The sequence below is a fragment of the Suncus etruscus genome, chromosome 12 (assembly GCF_024139225.1).
Source record: "Suncus etruscus isolate mSunEtr1 chromosome 12, mSunEtr1.pri.cur, whole genome shotgun sequence".
NCBI classification, from domain to species: Eukaryota; Metazoa; Chordata; class Mammalia; order Eulipotyphla; family Soricidae; genus Suncus; species Suncus etruscus.
The window spans coordinates 39347727-39370588 of record NC_064859.1 but is presented as its reverse complement, the minus strand read 5'-3'; the positions used below and the strand labels follow the sequence as shown (position 1 = coordinate 39370588).

Genomic DNA, 22862 nt, shown 5'->3' with positions numbered 1-22862 from the left:
CAATAGTAATAAGGAAGAAATGGACATTAAGAAAACAACCCCTTTCACAATAGTGCCACACAAACTCAAATATCTTGGAATCAACTTGAATAAAAATGTGAAGGACCTATACAAAGAAAACTATAAAACTCTGCTCCAAGAAATAAGAGAGGACACGTGGAAATGGAAGCACATACCCTGCTCATGGATTGGCAGGATTAACATCATCAAAAGGGCAATACTCCCCAAAGCATTGTACAGATTTAATGTGATCCCTCTAAAGATACCCATGACATTCTTCAAAGAAGTGGATCAGGCACTTTTGAAATTCATTTGGAACAATAAACACCCTAGAATAGCTAAATCAATCGTTGGGAAAAAGAATATGGGAGGAATTACTTTCCCCAACTTTAAACTGTACTACAAAGCAATAGTTATCAAAACAGCATGGTATTGGAATAAAGACAGGCCCTCAGATCAGTGGAGTAGGCTTGAATACTCAGAGAATGTTCACCAGACATACAATCACCTACTTTTTCATAAAGGAGCAAGAAATCTTAAATGGAGCAAAGAAAGCCTCTTCAACAAGTGGTGTTGGCACAACTGGATAGCCACTTGCAAAAAATTGAACTTAGACCCCCAGCAAACATCATGTATAAAGGTTAAATCCAAATGGATGAAAGTCCTTGATATCAGACCCAAAACCATAAGATATATAGAACAACACATAGGTAAAACACTCCAGGACATTGAGACTAAAGGCATCTTCAAAGAGGAAACTGCACACCCCAAGCAAGTGAAAGCAGAGATTAACAGATGGGAATATATTAAACTGAGAAGCTTCTGCAACTCAAAAGAAATAGCGCCCAGGATACAAGAGCCCCCCACTGAGTGGGAGAAACTATTCACCCAATACCCATCAGCAAAGGGCTAATCTCCAAAATACACAAGGCACTGACAGAAATTTACAAGAAAAAAAACATCTAATCCCATCAAAAAATGGGGAGAAGAAATGAACAGACACTTTGACACAGAAGAAATACAAATGGCCAAAAGACACATGAAAAAATGCTCCATATCACTACTTATCAGGGAGATGCAAATCAAAACAACTATGAGTTACCACCTCACATCCAAGAGATTGGCACACATCACAAAGAATGATAACAAGCAGTGTTGGCGGGGATGTGGAGAGAAAGGAACTCTTATCCACTGCTGGTGGGAATGTGATATGGAGATTCCTCCAAAAACTGGAAATCGAGCTCCCATACGACCCAGCTATACCACTCCTAGGAATATACCCTAGGAACACAAAAATACAATACAAAAATCCCTTCCTTACACCTATATTCATTGCAGCACTATTTACCATAGCAAGACTCTGGAAACAGCCAAGATACCCTTCAACAGATACATGGCTAAAGAAACTGTGGTACATATACACAATGGAATATTATGCAGCTGTCAGAAGAAATGAAGTCATGAAATTTTCCTATACATGAATGTACATGGAATCTATTATGCTTAGTGAAATAAGTCAGAGAGAGAGAGAAAGACGCAGAATGGTCTCACTCATCTATGGGTTTTAAGAAAAATAAAAGACGTTCTTGCAATAATAACTTTCAGACACAAAAGAGAAAAGAGCTGGAAGTTACAGCTCACCTCATGAAGTTCACCACAAACAGGCATGAGTTTAGTTTTAGAAATAACTATGTTTTGAACTGTCCTAATAAAGTGAATGTATGAGGGAAATAGAAAGCCTGTCTAGAGTACAGGCAGGGGTTGGGTGGGGAGGAGGGAGATTTGGGACATTGGTGATGGGAATGTTGCTGGTGATGGGTGGTGTTCTTTACAGGACTGAAACCCGAACACAATCATGTATGTAATAAAGTTGTTTTAAAAAAAAGAAAATATAACAGTTCTAAGACAAAAAAGATCTTTTTTGTCAATTATTTCTTGTTTTAATTTTACTTCTTTATATACATTAAATTATTTCATGTTTATTTTTTTATTTGGGGGCCACACCTGGCAGCACTCAGGCTTTACTACTGGTTCTGCACTCAGAAATCACTCCTGGCATTGCTTCAGAGACCATATGAGATGTCAGAGATCGAACCCAGGTCAGCCACATGCAAGGCAAACTCTCCCCGCTTGCTGTGTTATAGCTCTGGCAACTATTTTAATCTGTTTAATTGGCCCCCATGTTTAATCTGTCTCTGCAGTTAGTTTTCCTCTGTGTTTCTTTTATTTCCTATGGAACTGATTCTTGCATTTGATCTCATTGTTTTCTCATTTAATTTTTCAGATATTTCTGTTTTAAATATTTTAATGACTTTGAAGAGAACAATTTATTTATGAACCATTTATATATAACTTAGTTTCACTTTTAGTCATCTTTTTTCACATTAACAAAACCCCCAATTATTTTATTTTTAATAATGTTATTTAATTAAGGAACCATAATTTACAAAGCTAATAATAGTTGAGTGATAGGCATATATTTCAATACTCATCCCATCACAATTGTCACCTTCCCTCCATCAGTGTTCCCATACTTCATGCCCTTTCACCACACCACCTACCATCTACCACCTTGACAGGCACATTATAAAGTTTGGTGGTGGTTCTCAGTAATATTGAGACTGTTTTGGATGTGTACCACTCTCCTATGTCACTTGTGAACCCAAAGTACTGACCATCTATTACTTTATCATCTCCTCCCAAAACCTACACTTGATTTTGTTTCTTCTCTGGCCTTTTCTCTAAGTTCTGCAGTTATGAATGATCTAGGCATCCCCCCCTTTACTACATTACATTTCCTCATCTAGTTATTCTATATACCACAGATAAGTAAAATCATTCTGCGTTTGTCTTTTGTTTAACTTACTTCATTCAACATGGTATCTTCCAGTTCTAACCAAGTTGCAGAAAAATATTCATACTACGGGGACAGGGGGTTATATCATTGCAAATGAGCGTGATCATTCTATGTGTCTCTATCTCTAACTAATTTCACTCAGCATAATACTCTCCATGTCTATCTATGTATGAGCAAATGTCATGATTTCATTTTTCCTGACAGTAACTTTTAGTCATCTTGAAAGCAGCTGTTATCTAGATTAATGGCCACTATCTTTTTTCCAGAGTAGTAAAAAACACTTTAAACTTGTACTAATGGACTTATTTATGAATTTATACATGTACAAATATGCTGAGGAACAGAATTGTATAAAAGTAATTAAGAAGTAAAACTGAAAATTAAAATGAAGATGAGGTTAGATAGGCTTGGCAGGCCCCCAGCTGTCCTTGTCTTTTTCCCCTGACTCCAGGCCTTCCCTGGGTGCCAGCTTATATGGCCAGAAGTGGGTTCAGGTGGACTCTTAGTGGTCCTCAGGTTCTCTCCTCCCTCCGTACTCCAGGGGGGAGGTGCACGGGGAGGAGGGCGGGCAGACATCTGGCTTCTGGTTTCCTCTTTGATTCTGGAGACCAGCTCTTACCAGGTATGGGGTTTGGGGAGACCCCATACCAGAGCCTTTCTCCCTAGCCTGGGGAGTGCCGGGAGGCTTGGCAGGCCCCCAGCCGTCCTTGTCTTTTTCCCCTGACTCCAGGCCTTCCCTGGGTGCCAGCTCAGATGGCCAGAAGTGGGTTCAGGTGGACTCTTAGTGGTCCTCAGGTTCCCCCCTCCCTCTGTACTCCAGGGGGGAGGTGCATGGGGAGGAGGGCGGGCAGACAATTGGTTTCCAATTTCGTCCTTGATTCTGGAGACCAGCTCTTGCCAGGTATAGGGTTTTTCTCCCCTGGACTTCAGTCTTTCCCTGGGCATCGGTCTAGGTGGACTCTATAAGGGTCATCAGGCTTTCCCCCTATCTCTCCCTACACTAATGGGAATGCGCTCTGGGAGGAGGGCAGGCTGTTCTAATACTGGTTTATATTGGGACAGACAGTGGAAATTTTTTCTCTTTGTTTTCATATTGATAGTATTGTGTGCATATATTCTATATATCCATAATATCCATCTTGTATTGGGACCTTGATACTGCCCTACAATGCTCATTTCTAATATTTTACTGCCTCAGTCCCAACCCTTACTTCCCCCCATCCTCCCATGTAGGTTCAGCTAATGACATGAAGCTCATCACATAGAATGATAAGTGCAGTTAGAGAAATAACTACACTGAAAACTATCATAACAATGTGAATGAATGAGGGAAAAAGAAAGCCTGTCTCGAGTACAGGTGTGGGTGGGGTGGGGAGTAGGTAGATCTGGGAAATCCTGCACTGGTGAAGGGGGGTGTTCTTTACATGACTGTAATTATACAACTACAATTATATTTGTAATCACGGTGTTTAAATAAAGATAATTAAAAAATATGAGGTCAGATAAAAATGTGTCAGTCATGGGGGCCAGAGAGATAGCATGGAGGTAGGGCATTTGCCTTGCATGCAGAAGGATGGTGGTTCTAATCCCAGCATTCCATATGGTCCCCCAAGCCTGTCAGGAGCGTTTTCTGAGTGTCAAGCCAGGAGTAACCCCTGACCGCTACTGGGTGTAATATATAGATATATATAGATATAGATATAGATAGATAGATATAGATAGATAGATATAAATATAGTAATAGCATAGATACTATTATTTATATAAATACTATTACTGTAGTCTAGGAGAAATAGTCAAAATAATTTTAAACTCAAACTCAAACTAAAAACAGAAAGCAAAAGCCCCCACACCTTCATAAATAGGAGGAACCGTCCTGACTGAGAAGCATTCTGATGAAGAACTAGTCCGGTGGTTTTGCCTAGGTTTTTTAATGAAATACTTTTCAAAGACGATAGATTAAAAATGAACTGGCTCTATGCTCAGAAATTGCTCCTGGCAGGCTCGGGGGACCATATGGGATGCACACAGTACTTTCTCTCAGGACCACAGTTTTTCTTCATCAGCTTCTTTGCCTCTGCTTCTCGGGCCTCTTGCCTCTGCCTTCTTTTGGTTGTCTCTCACAGAACCCTGGTTATCAGTAATTGATCCTTTGCTGGTCTACAATCTGTATTGTTTGTTTGCACCATTTTCCTAACTTAGTCAGCCAGTCCTAATGTACGTCTATGCAGTGATATGTATATCTTATCACTTCCCTTAGCTGTTTCTGCTATCTGATTGACAATGTAATGTGTGAAATGATCAATTAGAAATGTTTTGGGCCTGGAGAGATAGCACAGCGGCATTTGCCTAGCAAGCAGCCGATCTAGAACCAAAGGTGGTTGGTTCGAATCCCGGTGTCCCATATGGTCCCCCATGCCTGCCAGGAGCTATTTCTGAGCAGACAGCCAGGAGTAACCCCTGAGCACCACCGGGTGTGGCCCAAAAACCAAAAAAAAAAAAAAAAAAAAAAAAGTTGTAATTACATGCCCCTCCATCAGTCACCTGATAGCATATCTCTAATGCAAAGAAGACCATTCCCATTTTTTTTTTGCTTTGTTTTGTTTTTGGGTCACAAACGGCAGTGCTCAGGGGTTACTCCTGGCTCTATGCTCAGAAATCGCTCCTGGCAGGCTCAGGGGACCATATGGGATGCCGGGATTCGAACCACCAACCTTCTGCATGCAAGGCAAATGCCTTACCTCAATGCTATCTCTCCGGTCCCCAATAATATTCTTTTAAGTGAATTCCTGGTATTTCATTGTATAATTATATCTTTATTTTACAAATATTTAAATCAAACCAATTTCATTTTATTTTTATAACAATGTTATTAAGAATTGGTGTACATGCATTTTTTACATTTCTTCCTTGAGTACCTTCATAAAAGGTACATTAGGATATTAAGTTTAGGGAATAATAAAATTTCCCATTAGTATCAGCAAACTTCCTTCCCAAAGTAGTACCAAGTGATAGTTTAGCAAAAAGATTTTTATGTTTATTTTCCACAGTTCTTGAGCATTAAAATGGAAGCATTTTAATCAAAATGGTAAAATGCCTAGTTGTTTAAAGTTGGCTTATAAAACATAGCCAAAACTGTTAATGAGAGGGAAGATTCTGTCATATTGTGGGAGCAATTATTTTTTGTTTTGTTTCTGTTTTTAACTTTGTGGGGGGTTGGGTCACACCCGGCAGCACTAAGGGGTAACTCCTGGCTCTACGCTCAGAAATAGCTCCTCGCAGGCTCGGGGGACCATATGGGATGCTGGGATTTGAACCACCGACATTCTACATGCAAGGCAAATGCCTTATCTCCATGCTATCTCTCGGGCTCCTTGTTTTTAACTTTTCAATACAAATTTGCAAACACACAAAAGTGTGTTTTTTATTACTTTATTTATTTATTTTCATTACTTTGCTTATTTAAACTATTTATTACTTTACTTAAACTATATTTATTAAACATGGTGATTATGAAATTGTTCATGATTGAGTTTCACCATTGCACATTTCCCACCAACACTTTCCCTCCTGCCCTCTCCCATGCCTGTTTCGGGGGAAGACATTTTACTTCTCTCTCTTTTTCCCCCCTTTTACTCTTTTTTTTTTTTTTTTGGTTTTGGGCCACCTTCCCGGCCCCTTTTCCCCCACTTTTAAACACTGCTTTGCACTATTGTTAATAAAGGGGTTTCATGCACATTTCTTTATCTCCTTTCTGGACAGTACCCAGTTCTTGTCCAGAGTGATCAGTTCCAACTATCTTTGTCATAGTGATTCCTTCTCTGCCCCAATTGCACTCCTTCACTATTTCCATTGTTTGTGCCAATCCTTCCACCAATGGATCTGCCCTTCTGGGCATAGTCTCTATAGTCTCTTATTACCATACTATCAAATGAGTGCTATCATTCTAGGTCTAACCTTCTGTCTCATTTCACTCAGCATATACTCTCCATATCCATCCAAGTATAAGCAAATTTTATTACTTCATTTTAACAGCTGCATAATATTTTATTGTGTAAATGTACCACTATTTTTGTTGTTGTTGTTGTTGTTGTTTTGTTTTGTTTTTATCCACTCATCTGTTCTCGGGCACTTTGATTGTTTCCATTCTGGCTATTGTGAGTAGGGTTGCAATGAACATATGAATGCAGAGGTTGGATTTCTAGGGTATATATCCTTAGGAGTGGTATTGCTGGATCATATGTAAGCTTAATTTCTAGTTTTTTTTGAAGGCTATTCATATTGTTTTCCAGAAAGGCTGAACCAATTGGCATTCCCACCACCAGTCTCTTTCTTTCTGCATCTATGCCTGAACAGATCAGGTTATTCCTGTTCTTTGTGATGTATGCCAGTCTCTGTGGCGTGACATAGAATTTCATTGTTGTTTTTATTTGCATCTCCCTGATGATTACTAATGTGGAACATTTTTATGTGGGTTTTTTTTTTTTTTTTTGGCTTTTGGGTCACACCCAGCAGTGCTCAGGAGTTATTCCTGGCTCTAGGCTCAGAAATCGCCCCTGGCAGGCACAGGGGACTATATGGGATGCCGGGATTCGAATCACTGTCCTTCTGCATGAAAGGCAAACATCTTACCTCCATGCTATCTCTCCGGCCCCAATGTGGAACATTTTTCCATGTGCCATTTGACCATCTGTATTTCTTCTTTGAGGTAGAGTCTGTTAGTTTCTTCTCCCCGTTTATTGATAGGGTTAGATTTTTTTTGTTTATTTATTTATTTATTTATTTATTTTTGGTTTTTGGGCCACACCCGTTTGACGCTCAGGGGTTACTCCTGGCTATGTGCTCAGAAATCGCCCCTGGCTTGGGGGGACCATATGGGACGCCTGGGGATCGAACCTCGGTCCGTTCCTTGGCTAGCGCTTGTAAGGCAGACACCTTACCTCTAGCGCCACCTTCCCGGCCCCTATTTTTGTTTTTTTTTGTTTTGTTTTGTTTTGGGGTCATATCCGGCAGCGCTCATGGGTTACTCCTGTCTTGAAGCTCAGAAATCGCTCCTGGCAGGCTCGGGGGACCATATGGGATACCGAGATTCGAACCACCATCCTTCTATCTAGACCACATGGGATGCCGGGATTCAAACCACCATCCTTCCGCATACAAGGCAAATGCACTACCTCCATGCTATCTCTCTGGCCCAGATTTTTTTCTTCTAAAGTTCAATCAGTGCATTGTATATCTTAGATATTAACCCCTTCAAAGATAGGTATTTGGTGAATAGTTTTTCTCATTCTGTGGGTAGTTTTTGTACCTTGGTCACTGACTCCCTTGAGGTGCAGAAGCTTCTATTTAATGTAGTCCTATTTGTTTTTCTTTACTTCTATTTGCTTAGCCAGTAGTGTTTCATTTTTGAAGATGCCTTTAGCTTCAATGTCATGAAGTGCTTCATTTTCCTCTCTGTCTTTTTGGTTTTAGGTCTGATATCAAGGTCTTAAACTATTTTTATTTGACCCTTGTACAAAATTTTAAGGAGAAGTCTGAGTTCACTTTTTTTTCATGTAGCTGACCAGTTCTCCCAATACCATTTGTTGAAGAGGCTTTCCTTGTTACATTTTGCATTATTTGCCCCTTTATCAAAGATTAATAGCTCATGTACCTAAGGGTCAGTCTCAGAATATTCAAGTTTATTCCATTGATCTTGATTTCAATACCATGCTGTTTTAATGATTGCTACATTATAGTTCAGATTGAAATTAGGGAAAGTGAGGCTTCTTTTTTTCCAAGAATTGCTTTAGCAATTATTGTTTCATATGAATTTCAGGAGTGCTTAGTAACACACTTTATTCTACTCCTCAGATATAGAAAACTGAAATGTTTTATTTTTAGAAAATGTAAAACACAGGGGGCCGGGTGGTGGCGCTAGAGGTAAGGTGCTTGCCTTGCCTGCGCTAGCCTTGGATGGACCACGGTTCAATCCCCCGGCGTCCCATATGGTTTCCCAAGCCAGGAGCGACTTCTGAGCGCATAGCCAGGAGTAACCCCTGAGTGTCACCAGGTGTGGCCCAAAAATCAAAAAAAAAGAAAAAGAAAAGAAAAAGAAAATGTAAAACACTACATATTCATTATATCATTATCAAATATTGGTTGTGGTTCTCACTGATGTCAAGCAATATGTTAGAAGTGGAGGTACTTTTGTGTAAAGAAGGAACCGGCTTCTTTTTGAAATATTTTAACTTTTTGAGCTCCTTAATTATATTATCAGTTTCCAAAGCACATGAGCTCCAGGATGAATGACAAACATTTAAAAAGATAGGAATTACATCATTAAATTACATCATTTAAAATCATAAAACAATCATTTAACAATGATTGTTGCAAAATGCATAGTGCCTCCTTCAAAAAAAAAAAGTAGGGGCCAAAAGAAGTACAGAGGGTAGGGCTCTTGCCTTACATATGACTGACCTGAGCTTGATATCTGGCATCCCATATGGTAGCCCTGAGCCCATAAGGGGTAACTTCTGAGTGCAGAGCCAGGAGAAACTCCTGACCATTGCTGAGTATGATCCAAAAACCAAATAAGCAAAATAAAACCAAAACCAAAAACTGGATTGGTAAACTAATTTGTAAACTAATTCAGGCAACTGTCTGCAAAACTGCAAGACACAGGCCTTAGGTAAGGCTCAGAAGTGAAAAGTGCTTGTCTTGTAGGTATAATAAGGCTATGAGTTTGATTCTCCAGGGGAACCCAAAGTGCCAAGAGTAGTTCCAGTATCTCTGCTTTTGGGGATCCCCTGGTATTGTAGCAGAGTGTGTGATCTCCAGACTACAGCCAGGTGTGTGTGAGCTCTGCAGCAAACTGCATAACTAAAAAGCATGCATGATTATTGTGGCCAGAACTGCTATTCTAGAAAGCATTACACCCAAGCATATGTTACTGCTGGTCATTGCAACAACAGCAACAAAGGGAAGAAAAGGAGGAAAAAAAAATGGTATGCTATTGATTTAGTAATTTTATTTTTAGGAACTGTTTTTCAAAATATTATAAATATTGCAACTCTGCCAACACTGGTTGTTTCCAGACTTTTGGATAAGTACCAGTCTCACAGGAATGAGATGCTAGTTCACTGTTGTTTTGATTTACATTTCTCTAATTGTGAATATTGAGCACATTGCCCTATGACTGTTGTCCATCCATATGCCTTTGAAAAAAGTGTTGTTAATCTGCTTGGCTTATTTATGATTGGGAATATTGGCTTTTTTCGTTGTGTTTTGTGAGTCCTTTGTATATTCTGTATACCAATCACTTATCTGATGTATTATGGGCAAATATTGTGTTCCATTCAGTAGGATATCTTTTTATTATAGCTTGATTTTTGATGTCCCAACCCTCATCAACAGTTAGTGGGAATGTTATCTGGTTCAGTTTTAAGGAAAGTAATACAGATGTCTATTAAAAAAAAAAGACTAGAGGGCAGTTCTGCAAGGCGGGGGGTGGGGGGGCTGGCAGGCACCTGGGGCCCCTTCGTCCTTGGTGCCCCTGCGCCCCGCATACCTCCACCAGGTCCCAGCCCCGCGGCAGTGGAGGCCGACATTCATTTAGACCCAGGGAGCTGGAATGACTAATTCAAGGTCACACTGTCGAGGATGGAATCCAGACCCTCCGATTTTCTAATCGAGCTACTTTGTCTTATGTACATGTGAGTGAATTTTGCACTACTCATTTAACAAATGAAGTCACTGAGATAGGGAGCATCTCACAAACCCGGATCAACCACATGCAAGGCAAGTGCCATATAACCTATACCCCGGGATTTTTTTGAGTTTGGGGCCACTCCCGCCAGCGCTCAGGGGTTATTCCTGATTTTGCACTCAGAAATCACTCCTGGTAGGCTCAGGGACCATATGGGATGCTGGAGATCAAACCCAGGTCAGTTGTGTGCAAGGCAAATCCCCTACTCACTGTGTTATGACTCTGGCCTCCATTCTAGGAAATTATTTTAAAAATCATAATGATATATTTAAAGAAGGAGCTGGAGAGGCAGTACAATGTGTAAGGTGCTTGCCTTGCACTGGATGACTTGGGTTTAATCTCCCTGGTATATGATATGGTTCCCCCAAGCCTCTCCACGAATGATCTCTGACTGCGTATCTGAGCACCGCCTAATGTGACCAAAGTAAAAATTAGATATTTTTACAATATTTTAAAAAGGCCTGCATAAATAAGGTTTCATGTAAATAAATTGTTAGGTTCACAATGAAAAACATTGGTGCTCAAGACAAAATGTGTAAAATAAAAGACATTTTTGCAACAATCCTCAGAGACAAAGAGAGGAGGGCTGGACGGTCCAGCTCACTTCATGAAGCTCACCACAAAGAGTGGTGAGTGCAGTTAGAGAAATAACTATACTGAGAACTATCATAGCCATGTGAATGAATAAGGGAACTGGAAAGCCTGTCTAGAGTACAGGTGAGGGTGGGGTGGGATGGAGGGAGATTTAGGACATTGGTGGTGGGAATGTTGCACTAGTGAAGGGGGTGTTCTTTACACGACTGAAACCTAACCACAATCATGTTTGTAATTAAGGTGTTTAAATAAAGATATTATATAAAAAAGATAAAATGTGTATGAGTACCTAAAATTCATATGTCGAAACCTTCCTGTGATGTTATTAGGAAGTGGGGTCCTCAGTAGTCGATTAGATCATGAAGATGGAGTGTGCATAGATGGAATTAGTGCTTATATATGCGTTTCTGGAGAGTCCTTTTAACCCTTCCAAGTATGAGGTGAAAAGGTAGTAGTCTAATAGTCTAGAAATATAGTGCAGACGGTCAAGATTTTCTGCAGGTGACCAACCGTGGTTCAATACCTGGCACAGTGGATGGTCCCCTAAGTCCAGGAGTGATCCCTGAGCACAGAACCAGGCTTAAACTTGAGCACAGCAGGCGTGGCCAACCCTACAATAAAGGAGCAGTCTATATAAGATCTAGGCAGCAAGATCACAGGGAGACACCAATTTGCTAGCAGTCATATTACTGTGAAAAATAATTTTGGGTTGTTTATAAGCCACCTAGACAATGGTACTGTCATAGAAGACTGAGGAATATTTTATAAATTCATGTAGTAAACCAGAGAGCTAGTATAGCGGATAGGGCCTTTGCTTTGGATTTTTTCATGGGCTTTTGAGCCGGAAACCAGGCCACCACGCAGTCGCACTGCACCATTTCTAGATTTCCACGGAGCTTCTTAGAAAAGGGACCGGCGAGAGCCTTCTGGCACTTTCACCCAATCAGAACACGTCTCTTAGCAGCCGTAGCAATTCCGGATCAATGAGAGGAGGGCTATCATTCGTTCCCGTCTTTTTGAACCAATCAGAAACGTTATACTAGAGCCCTTACTGAAGTCGCGCGAGCTCCGGGCAAACTTCACTTTCTGACTTCCGACTGGGGCGGCCGCGCTTGTTGCCATAGCGACCGTCTTACGTTAACTGGTTAGTATTTTTCATCCTGGCGGCCTGCTAACTGCGGGGGACCGGTCTCCCGCCAATTTCTTTTGGCACCAAGCGGGCTCAAAGGTAACCTTAGCCTGCTCCCGGATTCTGGCCTTGGGGTTCCGTTGTGCCCCGCCTGGCCGTCCGTGATGGCTGCAGAAGAAGAAGATGAAGTGGAATGGGTGGTGGAGAGCATCGCTGGCTTCCTACGAGGCCCAGACTGGTCCATTCCCATCTTGGACTTTGTGGAACAGAAATGTGAAGGTAAAAACATTAAAAAAACGAGACCCCAAAACTATATCCCGTTTTCGCTTTTCTTATTCCAGTTGTTGTCAGCGAGGTGGTTACCTCAGACCATCTTAATTTTGTGGGGTTTCACCCCTGTGGGCTTAAGTTGGGAGAAACAGGGTTTGTTGGAGGAATTGTGGCCTTTGTTTTCTTTCACGCTGCAGATAATGGGGAACCCCAACTCCCCGCTTTCCCCAATCCTTTGAACCCCAGGCTTATGCCCAAAGAATCTTCAAGTTTAAACCTGTGTCGGGTTCCTCCACCCATTTCTTTCTGCACGCTTTGGTTCTGAGCAAAGGATGTTGTGTGATGTTTCCAGCAGATCCAGAGCCAGCAAGGATCGCCAACGTTTGTATCTTTCATGGAGCTGCTTGACTCTGGGCCCGAGAAAGTACATTTTCTTGGGGGCCCCTCATTGGGAACCTAACAATTTATTTACATGAATCCTTGTATGCTTGGGGGATCACATAGGAGATCCAACCCCAAACATCTTTGCAAAACATGGGTCCTCAGCCCATTTAGCTGGATTTATTTATTTATTCTGGATCTCCCTCACCGGCCTCAAATATCTTTGAGGTAGGGCACTGGCCTTGTACACAGCTGACCAGGTCTCGATCCCCAGCATCCCCATCCCGTAGGGTCCCTCGAGACACCACAGTGTCTGGCCCCCTTACAATAAATAAATGGAGAGTTCTTTTTCACAGGTGACAGTTAGATAAACATGATATAGTACTCCGACTCATTGGAGCCCATCTATGGAAAAGGAACCAGAAGCCATAAATTTTTAAAGTAAACTATCACGAATGAGTGACTAGTTGTTATTTACCCTTTATTAACAGTTCGGCAAGATTTTGAGGTTGGTAAAATTAACAGTCATATGAACTATCTTTCTTTTTTTGTTTTGTTTTGTTTTGTTTTGGGGCCACACCCGGTGATGCTCAGGGGTTACTCCTGGCTATGAGCTCAGAAATTACTCCTGGCTCAGGGGACCGTATGGGACGCTGGGTCAGCCGTGTGCAAGGCAAACACCCTACAGCTGTGCTGTCGCTCCGGCCCCTAGAAATTCCTTTTAAGACTCAGCATAGAACTGTGAGGCTGGGGGACTTGCATATTTGCTTGTGATCACACTAGTTAGCTGCAATGTTGTCATGACCTCACACTTCACAGCGGCGAGTGGATCCCAAAAGCAGTGTCTCTGCCCTTGCTGGAGATCAAACTTGCAATCTCATGTCTGCAAGACAGGCGCTCTACCACCAAGTCTTTGAGCCCCCAAATAACTTTTTCTTTTTGAGGTTTGACCCACACCCAAAGTTGTTCAGGGGCATCTCCCATCTGAATGCTTGGGGGATCACACAGGAGAGCCAACCCCAAACATCTTTGCAAAACATTTAGCTGGATTTATTTATTTATTTATTTATTTATTTATTTATTTATTTATTTATTTATTCTGGATCTCCCTCACCGGCCTCAAATATCTTTTATTTACACTCCATTTGTATGTGTGTGGGTGGGTGGATGGGGGAGCTCCGTGTGAAGCTCAGAGGCCAGGGATCAAATCCATGTTGCTGTGTGAAGACAACTATTTTATCCACTGTACTGTCTTTATCATTCCTATTTAGGCTCTTTTTAGAAAACCAGTTCTGTTATGATGTTGAAAAGGTATATGGAATCCTGACTTTCTTTTTTTTTTAAAAGAAGAAATTATGTCACCTTTGATTTCATTTACTCCACTGAGACAAAAATACCAAACGGAAAAGAAAAAAATTAGTTTTCCTTTTCCCCCCATAACATCGTAAGTTGCCATCTCATTAGTAATAGGTCTAATTTTGATTTATAATTTTATAAGGAAGTATCAATCTCAGTTATATAAGCATGTAATGTAATAATTTGGTTTCAGAATTAACTGAAAACAGGAGAGATGATTGTTGTATGAATGATGTTAGGCTATACAGAGCAGATGCCCAGATAAATGAAAGTAGCATGCTAGTAACCCTTGTCATATCTTTATATTTCACTGACTGGTTGTCACTGTCCTATCCTTACTTCAAAATTGTGGTTCAAAATTTAGTTTTGTACAACTTTTTGATACTAATAGTTTGGATTTAGCAGTCATAGGAGATCCAGTCTTGGAGAGTTTTGTTTGGCCATACCAAGATTTTTGTTTTTACTTATTCTGTAATCATGGAGGAGTCAAAAAATACTCTACACAGAAAATCACAGATATATGTTTTACTATTTTTATTATTGTGGCTTTGGGCCATACCTAGCAGTAATCAGGGCACACTTCTGACTGCTCAGGGATCACTCCTGACCATGCTTACGGGGCATAGGTGGTACAGAAAATTCTAGAGCCAAAATTTTCAGGGGATAGTGAAAAAAAAATTCCACTAAAATTGTGTAAAGAAAATACCCTATATTATTTATTGAAAACTCAAATGAATACTTGTTTTAATTTAAGTAGAAATTTTAGGTGAATTTTGGGGCCGGAGAGAAAGCATGGAGGTAGGGCATTTGCCTTGCATGTAGAAGGACGGTGGTTCGAACTCCAGCATCCCACATGGTCCCCCGAGCCTGCCAGGAGCGATTGCTGAACATAGAGCCAAGAGTAATCCCTGACCCAACCCCCCCCCCAAAAAAAAAGAAATTTTAGGTGAATTTTAAATAGAAAATCTTTTCATAGTGAACACTTTATTTTCTTTTAAAGAAGGAAAATATACAAGAATTTTTACATTGAGGGTCCAGAGATATTGTACAATCCCATGGTTTAATCCCCAGCATCCCATTTCGTCCCCCGAACACTGCCAGGAATCCCTGAATATCACTGGGTGTGGCTCAAATTTAAAAAATTTAAAAACTGGGGCCCAAGCAATAGCACAGTGGTAGGGTATTTGCCTTGCATGTGGCTGATCCAGGACAGACCTTCATTTGATCCCCAGAACCCCATATGGTGGGGCCGGGCGGTGGCGCTGGAGGTAAGGTGCCTGCCTTACCTGCGCTAGCCTAGGAGACGGACCGCGGTTCGATCCCCCGGCGTCCCATATGGTCCCCCAAGCCAGGAGCGACTTCTGAGCGCATAGCCAGGAGTAACCCCTGAGCGTTACCGGGTGTGGCCCAAAAACCAAAAAAAAAAAAAAAAAGAACCCCATATGGTCCCCAAGCCAGGAGGGATATCTGAGTGCATAGCTAGGAATAACCCCTGAACATCACAGGGTGTGGCCCAAAAATCAAAAACCAAAAATAAAGTTTTAAAAGGTAGATTATAGTAATAGTTGTATATAGTATAGTTTTGATTATAGTATACTATTAGTATAGTTTTGTTTGTAAGAAGTTAGACTTTTATGTTGTATTAATAAAATATTTTACTCTAAAATATTTTTTTTCTGAATTTAGTTTTTGATGATGAAGAAGAAAGCAAATTAACCTATACAGAGATTCATCAGGAATACAAAGAACTAGTGAGTATTTATTCACTAAATCTTTTTTATTAATATCTTTATTTAAACACCTTGGTTACAAATATGACTGTAGTTGGATTTCAGTCATGTAAAGAACACCCCCTTCACCAGTGCTACATTTCCACCACCAATGTCCCAAATCTCCCTTCTCCCCACCCCACCCCCACCTGTATTCTAGACAGGCTTTCCACTTCCCTCATTTATTCATATTGTTATGATAGTTCTCAGTGTAGTTATTTCTCTAACTGCACTCACCACTCTTTCTGGTGAGCTTCATGTCGTTTGCTGGACTGTCCAGCCCTCCTCTCTTTGTCTCTGAGGATTATTGCAAAAATGTCTTTTATTTTTCTTAAAACTCATAGATGAGTGAGACTATTCAGCATCTATCTCTCTCCTTCTGACTTATTTCACTCAGCATAATAGATTCCATGTACATCCATGTATAGGAAAATTTCATGACTTCATCTCTCCTGATGGCTGCATAATATTCCATTGTGTATATGTACCACTGTTTCTTTAGCCATTCATCTGTTGAAGGGCATCTTGGTTGTTTCCAGAGTCTTGCTATGGTAAATAGTGCTGCAATGAATATAGGTGTGAAGAAGGGATTTTTGTATTGTATTTTTGTGTTCCTAGGGTATATCCCTAGGAGTGGTATAGCTGGATTGAATGGGAGCTCAATTTCCAGTTTTAGAGGAATCTCCATATTGCTTTCCATAAAGGTTGGACTAGACAGCATTCCCACCAGCAATGGATAAGAGGTCCTTTCTCTCCACGTCCCTGCCAGCACTGATTATTCTCATTCTTTGTGATGTGTGTCAATCTCTGTGGCATGATGGTACCTCATTATTCACTAAATCTTAAAGATAATTAAAATATTATTTTAGGTTTTCCAAAATTAAATTTTAATTTAAAATTATTTAAATGTTATTAAATCATCCATAAACCCTAAAAGTAATACCAGTTTAATCAGGCTCCTAGGAATCTTTGAACATCTCATTCTTATATGACTTCTTTTCTCTTCTATTCTAGAATCTAGCAGTGGTCCTCAAACTTTTTAAACAGGGGTCTAGTTCACTGTCCTAGTTCACTGACCAAAGCTATGAATAAATTCCTATGCATACCTCATATATGTTATTTTGAAGTGAAGAAACGAAATGGGAACAAATATAATATGTGGCCAGCGGGCTATAGTTTGAGGACTACTGAAAGGAATGGTTTTATAACAACTATTTTAAAGGGTCTCACATATACTTTTTATTTATTTTTAATTTAGGGGGGTGGTTGGGTCACACCTGGTGGCACTCAGGGGTTACTCCTGACTCTGCTCTCAGAAATCACTTCTGGCAGAGTCGAACCATATGGGATGCCAGGAATTGAACCGGGGTCCGTCTGGGGTTGGCCACGTACAAGGCAAACGCCCTACCGCTATGCTATTGCTCCGGCCCCTCACATCTACTTTTTAAATTTAAATTTTATTTTTCAACTGCTAACATGTTTGTTATTAATTCAACATGATTGTTTTTAATGACTTTAAAGTACCTCAGGTTTGTGCAAAGAGAACGAACTCTATAAGCCTGATTCTAATTATTTCTAGTAGAGGAAATACCATTTTATTTTGTTCTTTAAGTATAATACATATCTTTGTGTTGGGGTCATGCCCTGTAGTGCATGTTGCTACCTCAGTCTCTGTACTTGGCAAGAAATATTGGGCATAGGTATGGAGAGCCACACCTGTACTTCTTACATGCTGTTTGTCTGACCCTGTAATATACTTGTATATTAACATATACTATATTTAATATATAAATATATTTAATACATTAAATATATATTTATATTATATATTGTATATAATACATATAGCATATGTTATATATTAAATATATATTTATAAATTAATAATTACACAAGCATTTTATTATGCTTTTACATTTTTTTGTTTGTTTGTTTTTGGGCCACACCCGGTGATGCTCAAGGGTCACTCCTGGCTGTGCATTCAGAAATCCCTTCTTGGGGCCAGAGAGATAGCATGGAGGTAAGGCGTTTGCCTTCCATGCAGAAGGACGGTGGTTCGAATCCCCACATCCCATATGGTCCCCTGTGCCTGCCAGGGGCGATTTCTGAGTGCAGAGTAACCCCTGAGCGCTGCCGGGTGTGACCCAAAAAAGAAAAAAAAATCGCTTCTGGCTAAGGGGACCATATGGGATGGCAGGGTATCAAACCGTGGTCCATCCTAAGCTAGCGTGGGCAAGGCAGATGCCTTACCAATTACGCCACCACTCCAGCCCCATGATTATGATTTTAAAAACTCAGTTCTTGGGGCCGGAGAGATAGCATGGAGGTAGGCGTTTGCCTTGATTACAGTAGGACGGTGGTTCGAATCCCGGCATCCTATATGGTCCCCCGAGCCTGCCAGGAGCAATTTCTGATCATAGAGCCAGGAGTAACCCCTGAGCGCTGCTGGGTGTGACCCAAAAACCAACAGCAACAACAAAAAAACCAAAAACACCTCAGTTCTTAGTATAGAAACTGCCCTTTAGACATTCCCATATAAATTATGAGAATTAAATTTTCTCTTTTGGGGGCCAGAGTAATAGCACAGCAATAGGGCTTTTGCCTTGCACGCAGCCAACCCAGGACAGACCCAGGTTTGATCTCCAGCATCCCATATGGCCCCTGAGCCGGCCAGGAATGATTTCTGAGCACAAAACCAGGAATAACCCCTGAGTGTCTCTGGGCATGGCCCCAAAACCAAAAATGAAAAAAAAAAAAAACCAAAACTTTCTCTTTTTAGGTTGAAAAGCTATTGGAAAGTTACCTCAAAGAAATTGGAATTAATGAAGATCAGTTTCAAGAAGCATGCACTTCTCCTCTTGCTAAGACCCGCACATCACAGGTTTTTATTTTTATGTTATTTTATTAATGTAAGATTGTACTGAAAGACACAGTCATGTATGTAATCAAGGTGTTTAAATAAAAAAAAAAAAAAAAGATTGTACTGAAAGTGTCCAGGGTTTCACTTAAACTTGTATCAGGTACCAATGTGTAATATTCTAGACATTGAGAGAGGGAAAAAAAATATGGGATTGTTTTTAAACATGCATAAGAAATGATGATTTGAGGCATTAATGAATTTGTACAATTAGGAATTTTCTGAACTCAGAACTATAATAGATCAACAGGGCTTATCATCCCAACTTTTATTTATATAGATCTCTGACAGACCACCACCCCCCTTTTTTTAAATCTTAGCAGATCTATAGTCCAGTGCTTATAGGGCTTTGTTCTCTAGAAACTGCTTTGTGTCTGAGAGATTTAAGAAGGTGCTATGACAGACATAGACAGGTCACACTCACAGTCTTTCACAGCTGAGCCCCACTGGGCCGGTGGTACATATACACAATGGAATATTATGCAGCTGTCAGGAGAGATGAAGTCATGAAATTTTCCTATACATGGATGTACTTGGAATCTATTATGCTGAGTGAAATAAGTCAGAGAGAGAGAGAAAAACGCAGAATGGTCTCACTCATCTATGGGTTTTAAGAAAAATGAAAGACACCCTTGTAATAATAATTTTCAGACACAAAAGAGAAAAGAGCTGGAAGTTCCAGCTCACCTCAGGAAGCTCACCACAAAGAGTGATGAGTTTAGTTAGAGAAATAACTACATTTTGAACTGTCCTAATATTGAGAATGTATGAGGGAAATGTAGAGCCTGTTTAGGGTACAGGCGGGGGTTGGGTGGGAAGGAGGGAGATTTGGGACTTGGGTGATGGGAATGTTTCACTGGTGATGGGTGGTGTTCCTTTTATGACTGAAACCCAAACACAATCATGTATGTAATCAAGGTGTTTAAATAAAAAAAAAAATTATGCATTAAAAAAAATTATAAACAATTTAAAAAAAAAAAAAGATAACAAATGAGTAGGGTTGTCAGCAGGCTGCATAACAGCCTTAAAAAAAAAAAAAAAAAAGAAGGTGCTATGAATATTCATAATTAATATTGTCTAAGGGCTCTGCTTACTGTCTTATCACTTCACATGCATTACTCATTTAATCTCACTCTTAAGAAAATGTTACCACTTTACTTTTACTTAGGAAGGAAAAAACAAAAGCCTATATATAGTAAGTAACTAGTGTCCAGCTAAATAAGTAATAGGTTCTCAGGGGTTTGCTCCGGGGACCAAAGGAAATTCTGGAAATCCAATCAGAATCTCGAAAAAATGGCAGAATAAACTACTCCTATCCTGTTAATTTTGTTTCATTGTACTGACAATCTCATCTGACATCATGGAGAATGAAGAAACAAAATGAAAACACAGGAAGGAAAATTCTGGGATTCCTTTCTAGGGATGAGTAAATAAAAAGCCACAATGGGGAAAAAATATATGGTGTTGTTAGGACCTAATGATGATGGTGCCTATCCACACCCAGCACTGCTTGAATGGTCAGAGTCTATCTATACTCAACAGTGCTGAGGATTGAATTGAAGATTATGCACATACCAGTACATGTTCTTGAGCTCTTTCAGCTGGCTCCCCAGCCCCAACACCAGTGCGTGTTTTGTTTTTGTTTGCTTTTTATTATATTTCATATTTGTTTTATCATATTTGTAAAAAACAATTTTACAATTTTTTGTCTGATTTTGGGTTACCCCAGCAGTGCTGAGGGGCTCTGCACTCAGGAATTACTCCTGGTGATGCATATGGGTCTCTATGGGATGTTGAAAATCGAGCATGGGTTAGCCATGATCAAGACAAATATCCTAACAGCTTCTGTACTATCACTTCTGCCCAATTATACAAAATTTCTAATTCTACTTTTCCCATAAAACATTATATAGGACAATTAAAGTTGAACTCACATATGACCCCTCATTACACTTACTTTCCAGAGTTTGCTTTTCTAATGATTATCTTTATTTAATATGGTACTTATAACTGAGATAATTTTAGTTTCTAATTTGTCACTAAATAGTAAATTTAAGGAACAAATTACATATAAAATATATACTTACTTTTGGTTTGAAAGACAAATTCAGATATTGAAAAGTTTTGAAAAAGTAAGTCCAGTGCCTATGTTGCTTAGTACTACTCTTTGGAAGATGTCAACTTTAGCTTTCTGACATGATAGGACTTGACAATTCAGCCTCTCGAGAACATATTTTAAATATTTTTACAATAAAACATAAGAATTGTCCTTTTTATCAATATTAATATATATATTTTAGAAAATTTATTTAAAGAGTTATGATTTACAAAGATATTCATAGTTGAATTTTAGACTTAAAATCTTTCTCCATCAATCCAAACCTCACCAATGTTCTTAGAGTCCATTTCATATTTTACCCCTGCCTCAGACTTTCATCCTAACAGGAATTTTCTTAAGTTTAGCTATTAGGGTCACATTGTTTATTGCTGATGACTCTATGTCTTGGATATATAGTTCTGTCCTTTCTTTTCTTTTTTTTTTTTTCTGATCATTTTTTAATATCATTTTTATTTTAAGAATTGTCCTTTTGAGTCATTTAATTCAAAATAGTAATGGAGCGTTCTTGAATTAATGCACTTTTTACAATGGTGCATTTGTATATGTCAGAAATAGCTATTAAATACAGCTATTAAATATTATACTTGAACCTATATTTAACCTCTGTATTTCTTTCCACAGGCAATCTTGCAGCCTGTTTTGGCTGCTGAAGACTTTACTATCTTTAAGGCAATGATGGTCCAGAAAAACATTGAAATGCAGCTTCAAGCCATTCGAATAATTCAAGAGAGAAATGGTAAAACATTCAATTTAGGGCCCAGAGAGATAGCACAGCGGTGTTTGCCTTGTAAGCAGCCGATCCAGGACAAAGGTGGTTGGTTCGAATCCTGGTGTCCCATATGGTCCCCCGTGCCTGCCAGGAGCTATTTCTGAGCAGACAGCCAGGTGTAACCCCTGAGCAATGCCGGGTGTGGCCCAAAAACCAAAAACAAACAAACAAACAAAAACATTCAATTTAGAAACCTAAGTTCTAAGTACTTTTTTTTCGGTTTTGATGGTTCTGATATTAATATGGTCTTATATGTAGCTACATTGTATGAGTTTACTTTAGATGTGAAAGTTTGTGGCTATTAGACTTCTTTTCCTCTATTTTGTGCTTTCTCTCTTTTCCTTCTCTTCCCTTCTCTCCCAGTACTAACAGGGCCAATATCAAGTTCATAATTATTTGATGAAAATTGGTCCTACATATTTTTTTTACTAACTTGAAATAATTGTTCAAAATCTCTATTCCATATGCCAGAAGAAGTTTATTCACTTCAAAGCAAAAGAACAGAGATAGGGTAGTGTTGTAAACTACTGGAATTATTTTAGATGTGTTAGATAAAGCAGTATACAGTACTTCAGAGCCAAGAAAGTATTTCTCACATTAGTATTACATTTTCATTTTATGAAAAGCATTTTAGGAACTTAGAAAATGTGTAAGGTGGTTAGATTGAAGGTCAAGTCTATACTCAAAAGAGAAAATCCACAATAATTGAATCTTTGCAACAAGAGTAATACTACTGAGTGTGTTCTAGACCCTTAAAGCTACAATTGAGCTGTAGTTCTCCTATGTCAATAAATAATCAAAGGAAAAGTCCTGCTTCCATACCATAAAATAGAACTATAGGCATTATAGAAAATATTAGAACAATCCACCAAGCAAATAAACACAGAGGGAATAAGGTTAAATTATATCTGAAACAGGTCAGAACAAACATACACAAATTTTTGTTGAAAAAGT

General features: G+C 39.5%; 1 protein-coding gene across 3 annotated transcripts in view; it reads left to right on the top strand.

Moving 5' to 3' along the window:
* Window positions 1-12303: 12303 nt before the first annotated feature.
* The window catches only part of CFAP36 (cilia and flagella associated protein 36), a 33667-nt gene continuing 23108 nt past the window's right edge, over window positions 12304-22862 (top strand). For 2 of the 3 annotated variants that reach the window (XR_007500878.1, XM_049784791.1), the window contains exons 1-4: window positions 12304-12606; window positions 16021-16085; window positions 18883-18984; window positions 21761-21875. Coding sequence is in view for 2 of the 3 variants with exons in the window: in XM_049784791.1 (XP_049640748.1) it covers window positions 12492-12606; window positions 16021-16085; window positions 18883-18984; window positions 21761-21875 (397 nt within the window). In the remaining variant the exon portion in view is untranslated. The remainder of the gene's footprint in view (window positions 12607-16020; window positions 16086-18882; window positions 18985-21760; window positions 21876-22862) is intronic. The other variant, XM_049784792.1, reaches the window with a different exon arrangement.